We start from the raw sequence: 15,424 nt of genomic DNA on the forward strand, positions 1-15,424 counted from the left end.
GAGCCCAACGGGGGGCTCGAACCCACCGACCGTGAGATCATGACCTGAGCTGAAGTCGGACACCTAAATGACGGAGCCACCCAGGCGCCCCCCAGACTATCTCATTCTTTTTTTTTTTTTTAATGTTTATTTATTTTTGAGACAGAGAGAGACACAGCATGAACGGGGGAGGGCCAGAGAGAGAGGGAGACACAGAATCTGAAGCAGGCTCCAGGCTCTGAGCTGCCAGCACAGAGCCTGACGCGGGGCTCGAACTCACGGACCGTGAGATCATGACCTGAGCCGAAGTTGGTCGCTTAACCGACTGAGCCACCCAGGCGCCCCCAGACTATCTCATTCTTAATCACATCGGCAGAGATCTTACTTCTAAATACAGGCACATTCACAGGTACAAGGACCGAGAGTTAGACGTAGATTTTCGAGGGACACTATTCTCCCTACTAAAGGAATGTTCTCTTTTTTTAAATTCTGAAATAATTTATGTAAGTTTGGAATAATCTATTCCTTTAACAGTTGGTAAAAACTGGCAACAAAACTTTTTGGGTCGGGGCTTTTTCTTTGTGGCAAGATTTTAAAATACTAATTAAATTTCTTTTCAGGTTTGAGGACTATTCAGGTTGATACCTCTCAAGTTCACTGCATAAAGTTGTTTATATTTTCTTCGTTTTAGGTCTGGAACATCTGTAGTTCTATTCCCTTTGGTTTCTAATCTCACTTATTTGTGCATTTTGTCTTTCTTCCTTAACCAGTGTTCCCAGTGGTTTGCTCATTCTGTTAGTTTTTAATCAATTAATTTTGGCATTTTTTATTTGTTTCTAGAATTTTATTTGTAGTTCACTAATTTCTACTCGAATGTTTATTTACTAGTACTTTTTTTGAACCTGCTCATGTCAAACTTCTTAAGCTAAAGGCTTAGTTGACTTTCAGCCTTCTTTTCTAACAAAAATATCTATGACAATACATATTCTTCTGGAAGTGCCATCTTAACCACATTCTCAAGTTTCGATATGTAATTTCATCATCTCATAAGTTCTTAACATCTCACCTTCCTTCTGATACCATTCTCTGATCCATGAATTATTTAAAAATGTGTGGCATGATTTCTAAACATACGAGGTTTTTCTAGTTATCTTTTTAACACTGACTTAACTCTACCGCAGTCAGCAACCATAGTCTGCGTCACCCCATCTCTAGAGAGTGCTGACATCTGCTCAGGGCTGTCGCCAGTCATCTTTAATACCTGCTGGCGACTGAGAAAACCCTTCGGCTCTGCAGCTGCTGAGTTCAGCGTCCCTGACAGGAGCTGTGAGGTCACCTGTGCTGCCACCACCTTTCTTTTCCTTACAGAATACTTTTGAGTTTTGTTCATTAATTACTACGAAAGATATGATGAATTTATTCAGTAATAAAATGTGGAAATTTTACATCTAGAAAGATATAAAGTGAATTGAACATTTCCCATTACATAGTCGCCTATCTCTAGAAATGATTTTTCCTTTAATGACTATTTTCTTTGACATGAATGTATCTACTCCAACTTTCCTCTGGGTTTGTATTTGCTCACATTTTTTCCCATGCTTTCCCCCCACCCCCAACATTGCTGTCCTCTCTATTCCTATATTTAGATTGGTCTGTTAAAAATAACCTTTAACTGGATTTTTTAAATCAATTATGATCATCTCTCTCACTATAATTATGGATATATTTGGATTTATGTCTACTATTCTATTTTGTAATTTGTATTTTTCTTCTTTGATGTTTTTCTTTCTGTATCACCTTCCTTTGGATGGGTTTTTCATTACATTTTCTTACTGTTACTCTGGAAATTATACCCCATGTTTCCATTCTTTTAGTATTCATGTTAGCAATTCTACACTGCAGATTTAACCTGTAGGAGTCTTCAAGCAATACATTTCTTTCTTTTCCTCTTCCAAAACAAGACCTTTAAAACACTGAAATACACATATGCCCTTCTCAATTTAAAAGCTGTTATTATTGGTACACATTTCTGTTCTCTAACATTTTGTTGTTTCTGCCCACAACTCAAAATGATTTATATAATCAATGTTCAGATTTATTCATGTATTTACATTTTCTTTGCTTATCATTTCTTCTGACATCTCAAACACTCCTTTGTCATCATTTTCCTTCAGCCTTCAAGTACAGGATTAAGAAGATATCCTTTAGACAGGCTATTGATAATAAAAATCATTTTTTCAACTGTTTCTACAAATGGCTTTATTTAATCCTCACTTTTGAAAGCTAATTCTAGGGATTGTAATTCTCGACTGAAAATAATTCCTTCAGTATACTGAAGCATACTTGACAAGGGTATCTAGTCCACCATAATGCCGGAAATGAAAATCTCTAATCGGCTGTGATGACTGGTGTACAGATGGATTAATTCACAGACTACAGTGAACACTGTTACAGATTTTCAAAACTGGCAAAAGCCAAAGACAATCTACAGGGACTTCCCAGGTCCTCAACAACATGAGGATCTTGTCCTATCTCCATTTTGGTGGAAGAACACAGAAAAAGCGACAGAATCTGAGAATTTTAAGAAACAGTAATCACCATTTTAGCGTACTTACCATGCTGCTTGGATTTCTTTTTCTTTTTCTTTTTCTTCTTCTGTTTTGGTTTGTAGTGATCTTTGTCTTTCTTCTCTTTTCTTTCCTTATCCTTCTCTCTTCTCTTACCTACATGACAGGAGCCACAAAGTTAGCCATCGTGACTGATCTTGAGTCGTTGCTCTGTGGTTAACCTAAAAGCAGCATTTATGTTTTAATCAGCTATTCCAGTCACCTGCCCAGTGGATGGATTCAATTAAACTGTTCCTGTCATGGGTCTGGAACTCCTGATTAGCTTATTGGGCTCTAAGAGGGGGTCTTCATTAGCAGTGTTGAGAAATCCCAACTCCTGACACCTTGAAGTTAACACAGACAGTAGTTAAAATCTTAAATGAGTAATATACTCAGTTCCCTGATGTGGCAAGAAAGAAATTCCATAATTTAAGAAAGACCTGACTGAGGAGACTCAGCATTTCCACGGAGAATTGAATGAGAAAATAGATCAGATTTTAAAAAGAACGTAATGAAATTCTTTCCTTTGGAAAAATAAAAAACTAGATCGATCCGTAAGTAATTCCTTCAGTCTTCCAACACTTCCCAGTGTGTACAATGAAGGCTAGGAACACAGTGCAAAAACTTACTTAATTAAACTGATTTTTCCCCCAAAGTTTAAAATACCCTTCTTCCCATTCACGTGTACTTTAAAAAAAAAAGGAATGGATGTGAAAGCAATATCCTAGGGTATTCTACTTAAAACGGACTCATCACATATACTCAACTATTGTTCCAAATCAGAATGATGTAGCCTACAATTTATCAAACATTTAGTCCACTCTCAGGGACCCAACTCCAGCTGGCTAATCTACAGAATATTTGAGACTATCATCCATTACTGTAAAATGTTTCATTATTATAGCACAGAAGACAGAAAAGAAAAAAGAAAACTCACTGACGTTTTTATAAGGTCAGTTAAAGAAGAAAGTCTGAAAAAAATGACTCTTTTAATTTACCATCCACGCCCTAAGTCCCAACAATATTAGACGGTGGCTTATTTTTAAAGAGCCATCCTACAAAGATGTTCAGAAACACAAAATTCTCAGAGGAAGCCTTCGACTCCGTCAACAAAAAATACACATAATACTATGAAAATATGTGTTTAAGAAATACATATGTGGAACTGAACAGCACTGATAAATACGAACCCGGATGGTCACTGACACCTAAAGGAGCACTAACAGGTAAAAAGTAGGGGACAGACTACGTCCTCCCGCTGCCAAGCCATCTATAGTCTTTTGCTTAAAGATTACTTTCTGTTCATACCAAATGCTGTTGAGCTTTTTTCTTCCAATTTCACTTTTTTTTCTGTTTTCGATAGTCCTGCAGGTTTAGGGGAAAAATACGTTAAGTTTAGTCAGAAGCGGTTAAAAGTAGGGGACAATAGTTTACATTACAAGTGCTCACAGAAGTCTACTTAAGACTCTTTTCTCCTAAGGGTCTATGTTATTTTATCGCCTGGACTAGTAACAAAGAGGTGGGACTTCTCGCTCCCCAAAACTGATACACGAAGGATGATTTTTGTTTCTTCATACTACCCACGTTAAAATCTTGGCTCCACCATTTGTTAACTGTTTGGCCTTGAGCAAATCATTTAATTCGTCTGTGCTTCGGTTTCCTTCTCCGCCAGACAGGAATGACTATCTCACATCGTTATCAGTATTATGTGAGTCAAAATCCGTAAGATGTTTAGACCAGTGTTTGACTAATAATAATCAGTGTTTTTTGTTTTTTTGTTTTTTCAGTTTCTCCTCCGTGGTGGGGTAATAACTGAAGACTACATCCTTTTTAGAAAGAGCACGAACATGGGTTCAAACATTTAAAAAGACAGATGAATGCACTGAGCAATCAGTAAAGATCTCTTCTGGCATCACAGCCTTTGGCAATCCTGAGACTGAAATGCACCCAAGTGGTAGGTCCGTGGAACATTCCTGTTTCTGTGACAATTATGACACGAATGCTCTTTAGGTCATCCAGAGGAAAAATTAAACTTCTTATTAAAGGATAGTGGTTTTCAACAAATCTGTTTAAAATTTTTAAACTGATATTTAACTTCTGTTGCCTAAACTAAGCTAGTACCTTTGAACTCCATCATGAATGTGTTGTTAGGTAATGATAAAAGCCAAAACAATTATTTACAAATCATTTTTGGTCTTTCTCTAAAAGGAAAACACAGAGGCCTATTTGCGCATTAAAAATACTCAACCTTAATGATTTGGGTACTATTAACTAATATCCCAAAATATCTTTTCAACCAGTACTCTCAATAACGGTATAGCTGACACACCGACATTTAACCAAGCTTCTCAACTCAATACTCAATCGTTTCCAATGCTAATATCTTATGTGTATCTGAGGTTAATCTAAGAGAAATATTAAAGTACACTTAATGTACAATTTCGGTCTATTATGCTTTAATATCGCCATTTACAAAGCTGCTGATTTTTCAAGACATTCCAATACAGAATCAAAAAAAAAAAAAAAAAAAAGCTAGCACCTTACTTCAAATATTTTATACAATTTAAAAACTTAATAGAAATACAAAAATACCACTCAAATTGAATTAAATGTTAATAAGACTCTAATAAGTTTTAAATTAAGTAAGAATACTGATAGTCTCCGTGACAAAAAACAAAAAATCTTTCACAAGAAAAAAAATGAAAGGAACATCAGCACAAAGAGAAATACAACTGAATTTCCTTACTGTCAAGACTCCTGAACAAATGCATCACTTCCTTTAATAATTACTGTTTATTGGGGCACCTGGGTGGCTCGGTCGGTTGAGCATCCGACTTCGGCTCAGATCATGATCTCACAGTTGGTGGGTCCGAGCCCCACATCGGGCTCTGTGCTGACAGCTCAGAGCCTGGAGTCTGCTTCGGATTCTGTGTCCCCCTCTTTCTCTGTTCCTGCCCCTGCTTGTGTTTGCTCTCTCTCTCTCTTTCTCAAAAATGAATAAACTTTAAAAAAAAATTTACAAAAATAATTACTGTTTATTAACTACTAATTACCGCACCGTAAAAAGTCTACATGTTTGATGCGTTTTGCTTGAAAATAATAAGACATTTACAAGACCGAGCCTGAGAAAGAAGCTTTCCCAGTCCTCAGTGATGGCACACGCAAGCTTCTCGACTCAATACTCGGGAGCAGCACTTGATCTTGATTATTGCCTTGAAGGTCTCCCCCCTCCCGGGCACTGAATCCAGGGTGATTCAAAGGAAAACTGCTTCCTGGGCTGCCTGTGGGAACCCTCAGGTACTCGGAGGACAAATGCACTGGCTGGGAGCGTCTGCTCCGGAACACTCTGGAACACGGGAACACGGGCCGGCAAAACACAACAGTGCTGTCTGCAGGATCAGGTCTACGTACACTTTTCACATGTTCCAGCGGTTCCTAAACCTTTAGATTTCTCAACTGATACGATTTCAGACGTAACACTGAGGGGCTGACAAAGGGACGTCAACATTTTATGTAAGCATAGACATTAAAATATTCATACGTGCAATAATGATGGCTGGACTTCTAAAAACACACCTAAGTAGACAAATAAAATTGATCTGTTCTAGAACTCAAGAGAAAAAACTGTTTTACGAGAAGTTCATTCCCTCATCCTTGGATTCCCCGTGTGCTGGAATTTGGGAGCCAAATAATGAGGCCTTCGATTTATTGAAGTGTGATTTTTAGGCTGAATTTTTTCAACACAACATTCTCTTCAAACAAAATATGACAGGAGAGTCTAACACAGACTACAAAAGCCGAAAATATGAGCAATGGAAACAGACGGGGCCCTTCGGGGAGGTAGGTCTCTGAACCGTGTCTGCCTGCGCACGACGGAAAACCCGGCGGCGCGCACTGGTTTCTCAAGCCCCTTCCAGGAGGCTGAGTATCTGTAATTCCTCTGGCTGGAAAACGAGGCTATCCCTGAGCCTCTCCATGGAAACCCCAGGCTCCATAGGGGCCGGGAACATTTGGTGTGGGAGTAGAAGCAGATTGTGGGGTCCCTGGCTGTAGTTTTGTTTTGCCCAATTCTGAAATAAATAAACAAATCAAATAACAAGGGAAGACACTGAAAAACACTTAAAAAACCCCAAGTCTCTTACAGAGTAAATGCAAAGTCGAGGCAAGGCACTGGACTAAAACTCATCTATTTAAAGTGCCAGCACCGCACCACAGCACAGGCAAGCGGCCCACGCGTCAGAGGTTCTGTGATAATTACTGGCTCGCCCTTCCGTCCACTGAGCTTCAACATCTTTGAACTCCTTAAAGAGGCTGGAGTAATTCAGTATTTGCTACACGCACACTCGGTAGGTAAATGAGAAAACGAGCAAACGTTTCCAGACGGTAACAAAACTAAGACTCATCCTAACCTAAAACCGGTCGGCTCCATTACATACAGCACTCTAATAGTAAAATGAGAACAAAGGCATCGGTTTTTACCAGGGTACCGCTGGTGTTTTTTGGTAACGTGGGCAGCAGTAGCACTCTTAACCCAGACTAGACAGAATGTGGGCACACTTGCCCGTGAAAGAACGCGGAAGGATGGCCTCGAACGCCTCATCTCTACCGTGAAAGGTTTTAACCTTTCAGAACAGGTGTATGTGATAATTTGCATAATCTCATGAATCCTTTACCAGGACTGCTAAACTCAACAGTGTGTGTACCTCGGACACATGAATAATAAACATCTAAGTCTGCTCAACTATTTCCCAGCTTATGACTAACATCCTCCTCATCTTCAACAACCCAAGAGTTTCAATCTGACAAAAACACCCCAGGAAAAGTCTTTGACTCAAGTTCGAGTAAATAATGCTTGCTATGGAAGTAACAAAATTTCCTTTTATTAATGAAGATGGAAACCAACCAACCAAGCATACATGCATATATTAAAAAAACAACAAAACACGACAGAAACAAAAACAGCTGTCACTGTGATTCTACATGAAAGACTACAGAAGTCCAACAAGACTGCAAAACAGTGGAAAGAAGGTAGGAAACAAAACTGGTAAGAGATAAAAGCATGCCAACGACTCAGAATGTTAATGCAAGTCAGAGAGGCTCACAAAGTTTTAATAAAAAGGCGTCCAATTAGAATACGACCTGAATTTCACTACTTCCTCCAAAAATAAAAAATTACAAGAAGTAACAGAAATAAATCAGAACCCCCATCATGCCACATTCGGATACTGTGTCTGTGTTCAACCCTCTAATAAACGGCCTTTCAGTAATTAACATTTAAACCATGCACTTCCTTGATTTAAGCAATGAAGGTTGCCAGCTGTCGGCACACCCAGAAGATCCTCACCCATCAACGCATCTACAAATTCGTCGTCTTACAAATCTCAGCTCCTCTCTACCATTCACTTTTCCAGAATACTGTCCTACTACTTTGATTTTCTCAAAGTTATCTCTAAGTCTTAAAAAAGAGAAAAATATTATGCCTTCCCACCCCCCCCCCACACTATTATGAGAAACAAGAACCACACCCCAGTCGTAATTAGCAGTAAGTAAGTCCGCAAATAAGCTAGAAATTCTAACAAAAGACGAGGCTAATACTCTGGTTAGAAGTAAAGTCATTTCAACCAAGGATTCCACTTCATGTGCAATCACTACTTTGACATTTTAGGATATGTAATCTAAAATCACTCTTCATTATTACATAGCTGTTTACATTGGTCTACGTTTCAGTCACGTTACGATTAGAATATATATGTATATATTTAAAGAAAATACAAATATCGTCAAAGGCACATCTGAAAATAATTTCCCCAATGGATATAGATTATAACTTTAACATACTTTTCATATATTCAGTACCTCGAAAAAGTCCAGATTATTCACCAACTGTGTAAGACCTTCATCAGGAAAAATATCTCAGAGAGTCAAGGTAATTCAGGAATTTTGTGGGAAAAGGGAAAAGAAAAATTACCCGAAGGATAGAAGGGGCTTGGAAAAAAGTCAACAGGCAACGGATCGGACTTGGGAAATGACAAATGTTTCAAAACCTATAAATCTTCACATTTGGGCACTGGAATTTTTAAACAAAATACAGAAACAAAATGACTTCAATCTTTGTTGATAAAATCAAACTGCAGAAAACTGTGTATTTAATATTACGTTTTTACTTTGAAAGAAGGTAAAGGCAGTAATCTAAAAGGTAAGTTACTTCAATCATTTTATTTTCATACGTGCCACCGCCAGGAAAGAGCAAGCTCTGTTTTCTGCTTCATCTGATGAGTTGGTAGAGAAAGTGACTCCAGGGCAGGTGCTATTAAAACAATCAGCCCTCATGCTCTGGGCTGCAGATCAAGAAACAGTCTTACATTTTTCTCCAGCTCTGAACTGGCTCAATTCCGACTTCCTTCATCCCTCTATCTCCAAATTAGTAATTTACTAGAAGAACATATGAAGTTAGTATTCGCCTTTTTTAAATCCTATATACTCTTTGGTTGAGGTTAAAATCTTCTAAGACTTCCGAATAAAATAATGTAACCATATCATAGGTTACAGTATCATAAAACTGTCCCCAAAATGTGTTACTGGCTGCTTTTGCACATTAGGCTCCCCAGATGACTTCGTAACAAAGGACATTTAAATTACGGAGAGTGTGCCTGCAAATAGGGGGTTATGTTTAAGGTATACAGTTAAATTGAAGCCACGTGTTTCTTAAATACTAAATTCTATTCAAATCCTTAAACCTGAATACCGATCCCATTAGGTATTTTCTGGCTTCAAACCCAAGAACTTATGTCATTACAGTCAGCTCTAACAATTCCTATTTTTAATTAAAAACAAAAACAGGATATAAGAAAGAAGCAAGGAGAAGGAAGTAGATTAAAATGACAAAACAGGAAGTCAGTCCAGGGAGGCTGATGGTAAATGATTGCACAAAAGAACTTTAAAGTGAAACCCTCTCTCCCGTAGACGTTACACAAGAGCATCTATGAAGAGGAATTACATGTTAAAGTCACGGAAGCCAACATCAGAGCGTCTATGCCCTCTAAGTGCAAGCCTACCTCCTTATAAAATGAATCTTTATTTTTATTATTATTATTTTTTTACCTGATGCTGTTGGAGCTCCTTTTCCATCAGCTATCGCTCTGGACGAGGGATTCGTAAGCATCTGTGCGTCTTCCTTTTCTGGCCTGGGACATTCATGAGGACAAACGGGCTCTGGGGCGGGCGGTGCCGAAACTTCCGAGGCACGACTTAAGTCAAGAGGGAGACAGGGTCCCAGCTTCTGGAGTGGCAAATGTGCAACATCGGGCACTACACAAGATAAAGGATGTAACAGAATATTAACAGAGGTCGACGGGCTCGGTAAGTATCAATGTGGAGTAAAACGTTATCTGCGTCAAATCTCGCCTGACCTAAGGGCACTCAATAAATATTTGTAAACAAAGTGCTTTTAAGTCTAAAAGATGGAAGAAGGAAAAAGTAGTAACTTCTTAACATTCTAATAATCTTTATCTCTTTTATGTTTGGTTCTATAGGAAATCAATATACATTACCCTCTGGTACTGAAGACTCTTGCTGATTCTGAGAACTGATGGAGAACATGCTCGCATCAGTGGCTGGAGAGGGAGGAGACACCTTTTCTATGGAATCATCAGGCATGGGCAAGGTGGCTAAGCGCTGAGATCTTCTTCTCCGCTCACTATGCTTGAAAGGTCTAGGGGGGTTCACAGGCTGTGGAGAACCTAGAAAAAGATCTTCAATGTTCACGAAGCAGATACATGCCAGGATCATCTTATAATATTTAAGGAGATAAATGGGAAAAATGATTCAAATTCTGCCCTCTGATGGTGTTAGGTATCCACAAGGAACGGCATGTTCCAAAAGTAATCAAAGGCAAAAACTGTGCCCTCATTCACAAAAAGCTAATCAAAACTTCTAAGGTCTAAGGCCTACTAGAACCAAAAGAAAATAACATGGAACATGGATTTCAGGTAGTTTCCCAAGTGACAGTCTACAGTTAATTCTCTAATTGTAGATCATTGTGTTAGTTGCCATTCTTCCTTTGGGAAAATAGTCTGTATAGCTGAGATTTTTAAAAAAATTAAATATATATATATAGATAGAAAGATAGATAGATCTCTTTAGCTACATTACAAATCTAGAAACTCTAAGGGACAAAAAGGCAGGGGGCATAGGTGACAAAAATCTGACATGCATTGTAGAGTCAGTGCTTTACTTGCCAAAATAAAACTAACGTACATTAAGTTTATCCCACCCTCGTTCCCACAAATGGATTTTTATAAACATTTTGGGCCTGATTCATTAAAAAAAATTGAACACAAACAACTTTAAGTACTTATTATAGGCAAATAATGAGGACTTTAAAATATAACACTGTTCTTGCCCTCATTTTTTTTTTTTTTTTAAATAACTAATTTGGTGGGTCAATTAAGCATCTTCTAGCTAGGTAACACAAAAGTTTGGAAATCTGTGGGTTTTTTTTTAACCTTTAGTTTTCTTCTTTCTACGGGGCATGTAAACATGTTGAAGAATTTAGAACAGACAGGATTACACAGGCCAATATACTCATGTTAACTTAGAAGGAGGAAATAAGAGTGGTTGATGCTTTGGGTACTTAAAAATCATATTACAAAAAAAAAAAAAAAAAAAAAAGACATGGTGATAATTGAAAAAAGAATGAAAGAATAAAATTCAATTGCTGTAACACTGTGGCTATAATACCAAAATATAAAACCATTTCAAAACAAAATACTTATCAATGTCACGTGACATTGTGGTGACTACTAACAACATTATGTTATTTCGTGGTAAATGCCAAAATGAAATGAAGCTTATGAGGAAACAACGGAGTTTTTCTGTTCCCATTCTCCCTACCCATTTATTAAAAAGAACAAAACCAAAACAAAACAAAACACAAAAAAAATACCAACGCCTGCTCAAAAATTCAAAAATACAGTTTGGTAGAAAATATGGCAACTGAATTGGGAGAAAGAGACTATATTTGGCTGATGAAAGTCTCCTCGATGCCAACATTTTTAATTGTTGTAGAAAACATGATATGGAAGAGTTCCTAAGAACATGTGTCTTCACTTACGAATCAGGATACTAGTTCGCTTGTGTGAACTGACGAAGGGAAGTATCTTTTATCCAGCGACTTCCCAGGTCACAGCTTTCCAAACCGTCTCTAACTTAGAATACGGAACTAACCGGAGAAGCAGAGGGTCCATACAAATCTCCGTTTATATATCCAGACCCACGTTGGAAGGCTATTTTTAAAAAGACTGTTAACTCTTGAAAGATCAGTGGTACTGAAACAGTAAAACCTTTAAAAATAAGATGAAGGAAGCGTTCTTCTCCCTTCCTCAGTAAGAATACACGGAAGTCTGAACTCCAAATCCCAGAACAAGAATGAATAAAACCTATCGCGGGGGGCTACAGACAACTGGGAACAAGAACTAAATCTACCCATGAGAATAGTCTTAGGAGTTGAGGAAAAACATCCAGTGTGAGTCTCTTCCTAGCTCCTTGTTTTGGTTTGGTTTTTTGTAATGAATCAGGCCTCTCATTGTGCTCGGATTACTATTAATCGAGGAGAGTCAAACTACAGAATTGGCGCCATGAAATGTACAGCCTCTGTACAGTCAATCAGTCAGAAATGTATATGGTTTTTGCCCCTGAAAATAGTTTTAAGCCTTCCCTGTCAGATCCACTTAAGTTTGAATTTTTAAAAAGCAACTTCATAAAAATACAATATAACTACAATCAAACTGTTTTTAATGTATCTTATAGGATAAGTAACTATTTTTTAAAAATCTGTGCTCACTAGTTTTATTTATCACTGAAGAAGAAAGCTGAGATACAAGCGTCAAATCCTCGACTTGTATTAATTCTGGGGAAAGTGGTGATTTAGGGGGTTTTATACACCCAGAAGAATCTCCAGATTCATGTTTGCATTTCTTGCTGCGAGCCTTCCCTGAAGACAAAGTTGAGGATAACAGTGCAGGTTTCTGAGTGTTGGCAGAACTGCTAATGTCAGCTTCATTTTTTTTCTGACTTTGAGGTTTAGGTGAAATCGCCTGAATAAATAATAAAAAATTGATATTTTTATTTTGGTTTCTTCATTTTTGTTCTTGTATTCTATTTTGATTGTTAAGCAACTTTAGTATCCAAAAACATTGTTAAGCAACATGTAACATTTCTATTACAAATGAAAAACCAAAAAGAACCCCACAAATTATTAACTAAAAGTTGAATACGCTATCTTTAAAGGGATGCTGTCGGCTTTTGGTCTACATTTGGTTTTTTTTAAAAAACTGTATTATTCATCATATTTTCGGAATATAAAATGATAGCTTGACGGACAAATATTTTCACGGTATTACGCTGAAATACACCTCTTTTGAAACTTAATTACCAACTACGTCGATAACAGGTAAATAAACAGCATTTCCACTGTTCAGATGCGTTTAATTGAATACATTTAAGCTCCTGACTTTTAGATGTCTTGTTAAAAAACAATTTCCTTTATCAAGTTGACTGCAGAAGTCTAAGTAGACAGCTTCCCTTTAAAGAAAGATCTCAACAGGAAAACAATGACCAAATTAACGAAACATTATCTTTAACTCATTTTAGTGCTGAAAGCTAGAGTTTCATAAGCATAGTGCGTCATGAAATCAAAGCCACCAGCAGTACAGAGTTAAAAGACTAAAAAACAATACAAAACAAGCAACAACAACAACAACAAAAAAAACCAAGGAGTAAAACCAAGTGTAAGTTAAAAACATTGGATTTAAAAACAAAATACGTCGCATTCTTAGATGAGAATTTTTACCTTCCTCCTGCCAACTGATACTTTTAAAAAAAAATTAGAACTTTGTCAGTTCTTTCATAAAGGATATCTTGGTTCATTTGGCAGTACAATTTCCTCCCTATATAGAAATTTATGTGAATGTGTCCAAAGACAACAGAGAATAGCCACATCGGATGGATTTACAATCTATGGTGTTGGAATGCCTGGGCTGTATCTCTTTCTGATACACGGATCTGAGAACAAAACAGGAGATACCCTTTTAAAAAATAATCTATGCTAAGATAGGCCTCTCTACAGAATTAAATTGCTAACGCTATGAACAGCATGCTTGTCCCCAGGAAACCTTTTTGCTTCCTTATCTTTTATGAGGGATGACCATCAGGTCAGCAGTCTGTGGTTCTCTGGAACATGAAAGAGCATCGTCTGGGGACCAAACAGCTTTCTGCTCCCGCTAACGGACAAGGCGCTCCAAGTCTGATGCACAGCTGGTGCCAAGTAGATAGAGCACCTCGCGATGCTCTGCAGGTGGCATGCTGGACGCGCCACAGAAAGGGCTGGTGGCAAGTATCCCCTTCAATCGGTTGTCATCATCTCTAGTCTTGAACTTACTCATCATGCGTGTGTACAAGTGCAGATTAATCGTTTGAAAAAGTACTCCATAAATGGAAAGGAGTCCTAAACTTATCATAAAAGGTGTTGCCAGAAAAGTAATTAGAGCCATTACTTGTAAATAAACAATTTTATTGTTCATCTTCACATACGTGAGAGACATCACTACAGCATCCATTACTCTCAAGTTACAAAGTTATGAAACAAGATTGAAAACTGAAATTAGTATCTTGATAAGGTGCTTAACTTCTAAACAAGGACAAATTAACATTTTTAAAAACTTACTGAATTATGCATCTAATGCAGGTTTTATCCAAAAGTAAATATAACATGACAATTCCCTAATACAATTAAATAATCTATAATTAATATCTGAGAATTGGGGTTCAAGACCACAGTTTGATTTTTTTTTTTTTGAGTGTCAATAAAGAAAATCCATTAGCACAGTAAGTTCTGGCTATAGGCCTGTTATAAATCTATGTCATGAGTGACATTCATGATTTTACTCATTAAGACAACAGAGGTTAGTGACAATCGATGCCTCTCCTTTAAGTCTGTAGCTCATACCAGTACTTGGAAGTAAGAGTTTTATAACTCGGCTTTTTAACTTTGAAGCAGGGCGAACAGCATAAAAATTGTTGGGTTACAAAACATTTTCACAATGATATCAATCTGAATGACAAAAAATGAGGGAACAGCATCACGTTCCTTAAAAATCTAAAATAATTTACAAAGTTTTCAGTAATGACTGTTGGTCTCTTTGTTACAAAACTGGCAAGGACTCTCAAAATGCCTTAATGATGCAAACAAACAGCCGAGTTACTCAATTTGTCTTTCTTTTTTTTTATAAACTCAATTTCAGAATGCTGTTTTCTGTACTTCTCTCTGAAATGAGCCCTGCCCTCGCCACTAATTTCCACATAGAAGAAGTAATCTTCACAATCACATTCACCGCAGCAGGATTGTGCATCATGAAAGATTGACATTGTAATGAATTTTCCAGAAACATTTTATTACCAAGTCCCTGATTTATTGCATTCTGAGAATACCATAAACAGTGGTGAAAATACAAAATATTGTTAGATATGGGACGCTGAATATAGTAATACACAGTAAAAAAAAAAAAATCACTTAAAATTTGGTTGATATGCTGACAATAACGGCAAAGACTTAACCGCTTGATGATCACAGAAAATCAGAAGGTATGATTCGCTGACATATTAATCAATTTAAAAGACCATTGATTTCATACAACATTAATGGAGGCACCAAAACAATGCACTGTTATCAAATCAGGCCTAAAATAACCCTGAAAAACTCAATACAATATCAATTAAATTTGGACTATTTTTTAAAACGCGTAGAGAGAAGAGCAGAAGATACTCATTTTAAAGTCTTCTTT

The 15,424-nt window shown here is 37.3% G+C and overlaps 1 protein-coding gene across 11 annotated transcripts in view; it reads right to left on the reverse strand.

The window, feature by feature from the left end:
* PHF20L1 (PHD finger protein 20 like 1) overlaps positions 1–15,424 on the reverse strand; it is an 87,159-nt gene that overhangs the window by 34,338 nt on the left and 37,397 nt on the right. For 10 of the 11 annotated variants that reach the window (XM_049632871.1, XM_049632869.1, XM_049632868.1 and 7 more), the window contains 5 exons: positions 12,427–12,679; positions 10,136–10,324; positions 9,687–9,893; positions 3,894–3,950; positions 2,595–2,702 (listed from right to left, as the gene is read on the reverse strand). In XM_049632871.1, coding sequence (XP_049488828.1) covers positions 2,595–2,702; positions 3,894–3,950; positions 9,687–9,893; positions 10,136–10,324; positions 12,427–12,679 — 814 coding nt within the window. The remainder of the gene's footprint in view (positions 1–2,594; positions 2,703–3,893; positions 3,951–9,686; positions 9,894–10,135; positions 10,325–12,426; positions 12,680–15,424) is intronic. The other variant, XM_049632872.1, reaches the window with a different exon arrangement.

This window comes from Panthera uncia, chromosome F2, assembly GCF_023721935.1.
Source record: "Panthera uncia isolate 11264 chromosome F2, Puncia_PCG_1.0, whole genome shotgun sequence".
Lineage (NCBI taxonomy): Eukaryota > Metazoa > Chordata > Mammalia > Carnivora > Felidae > Panthera > Panthera uncia.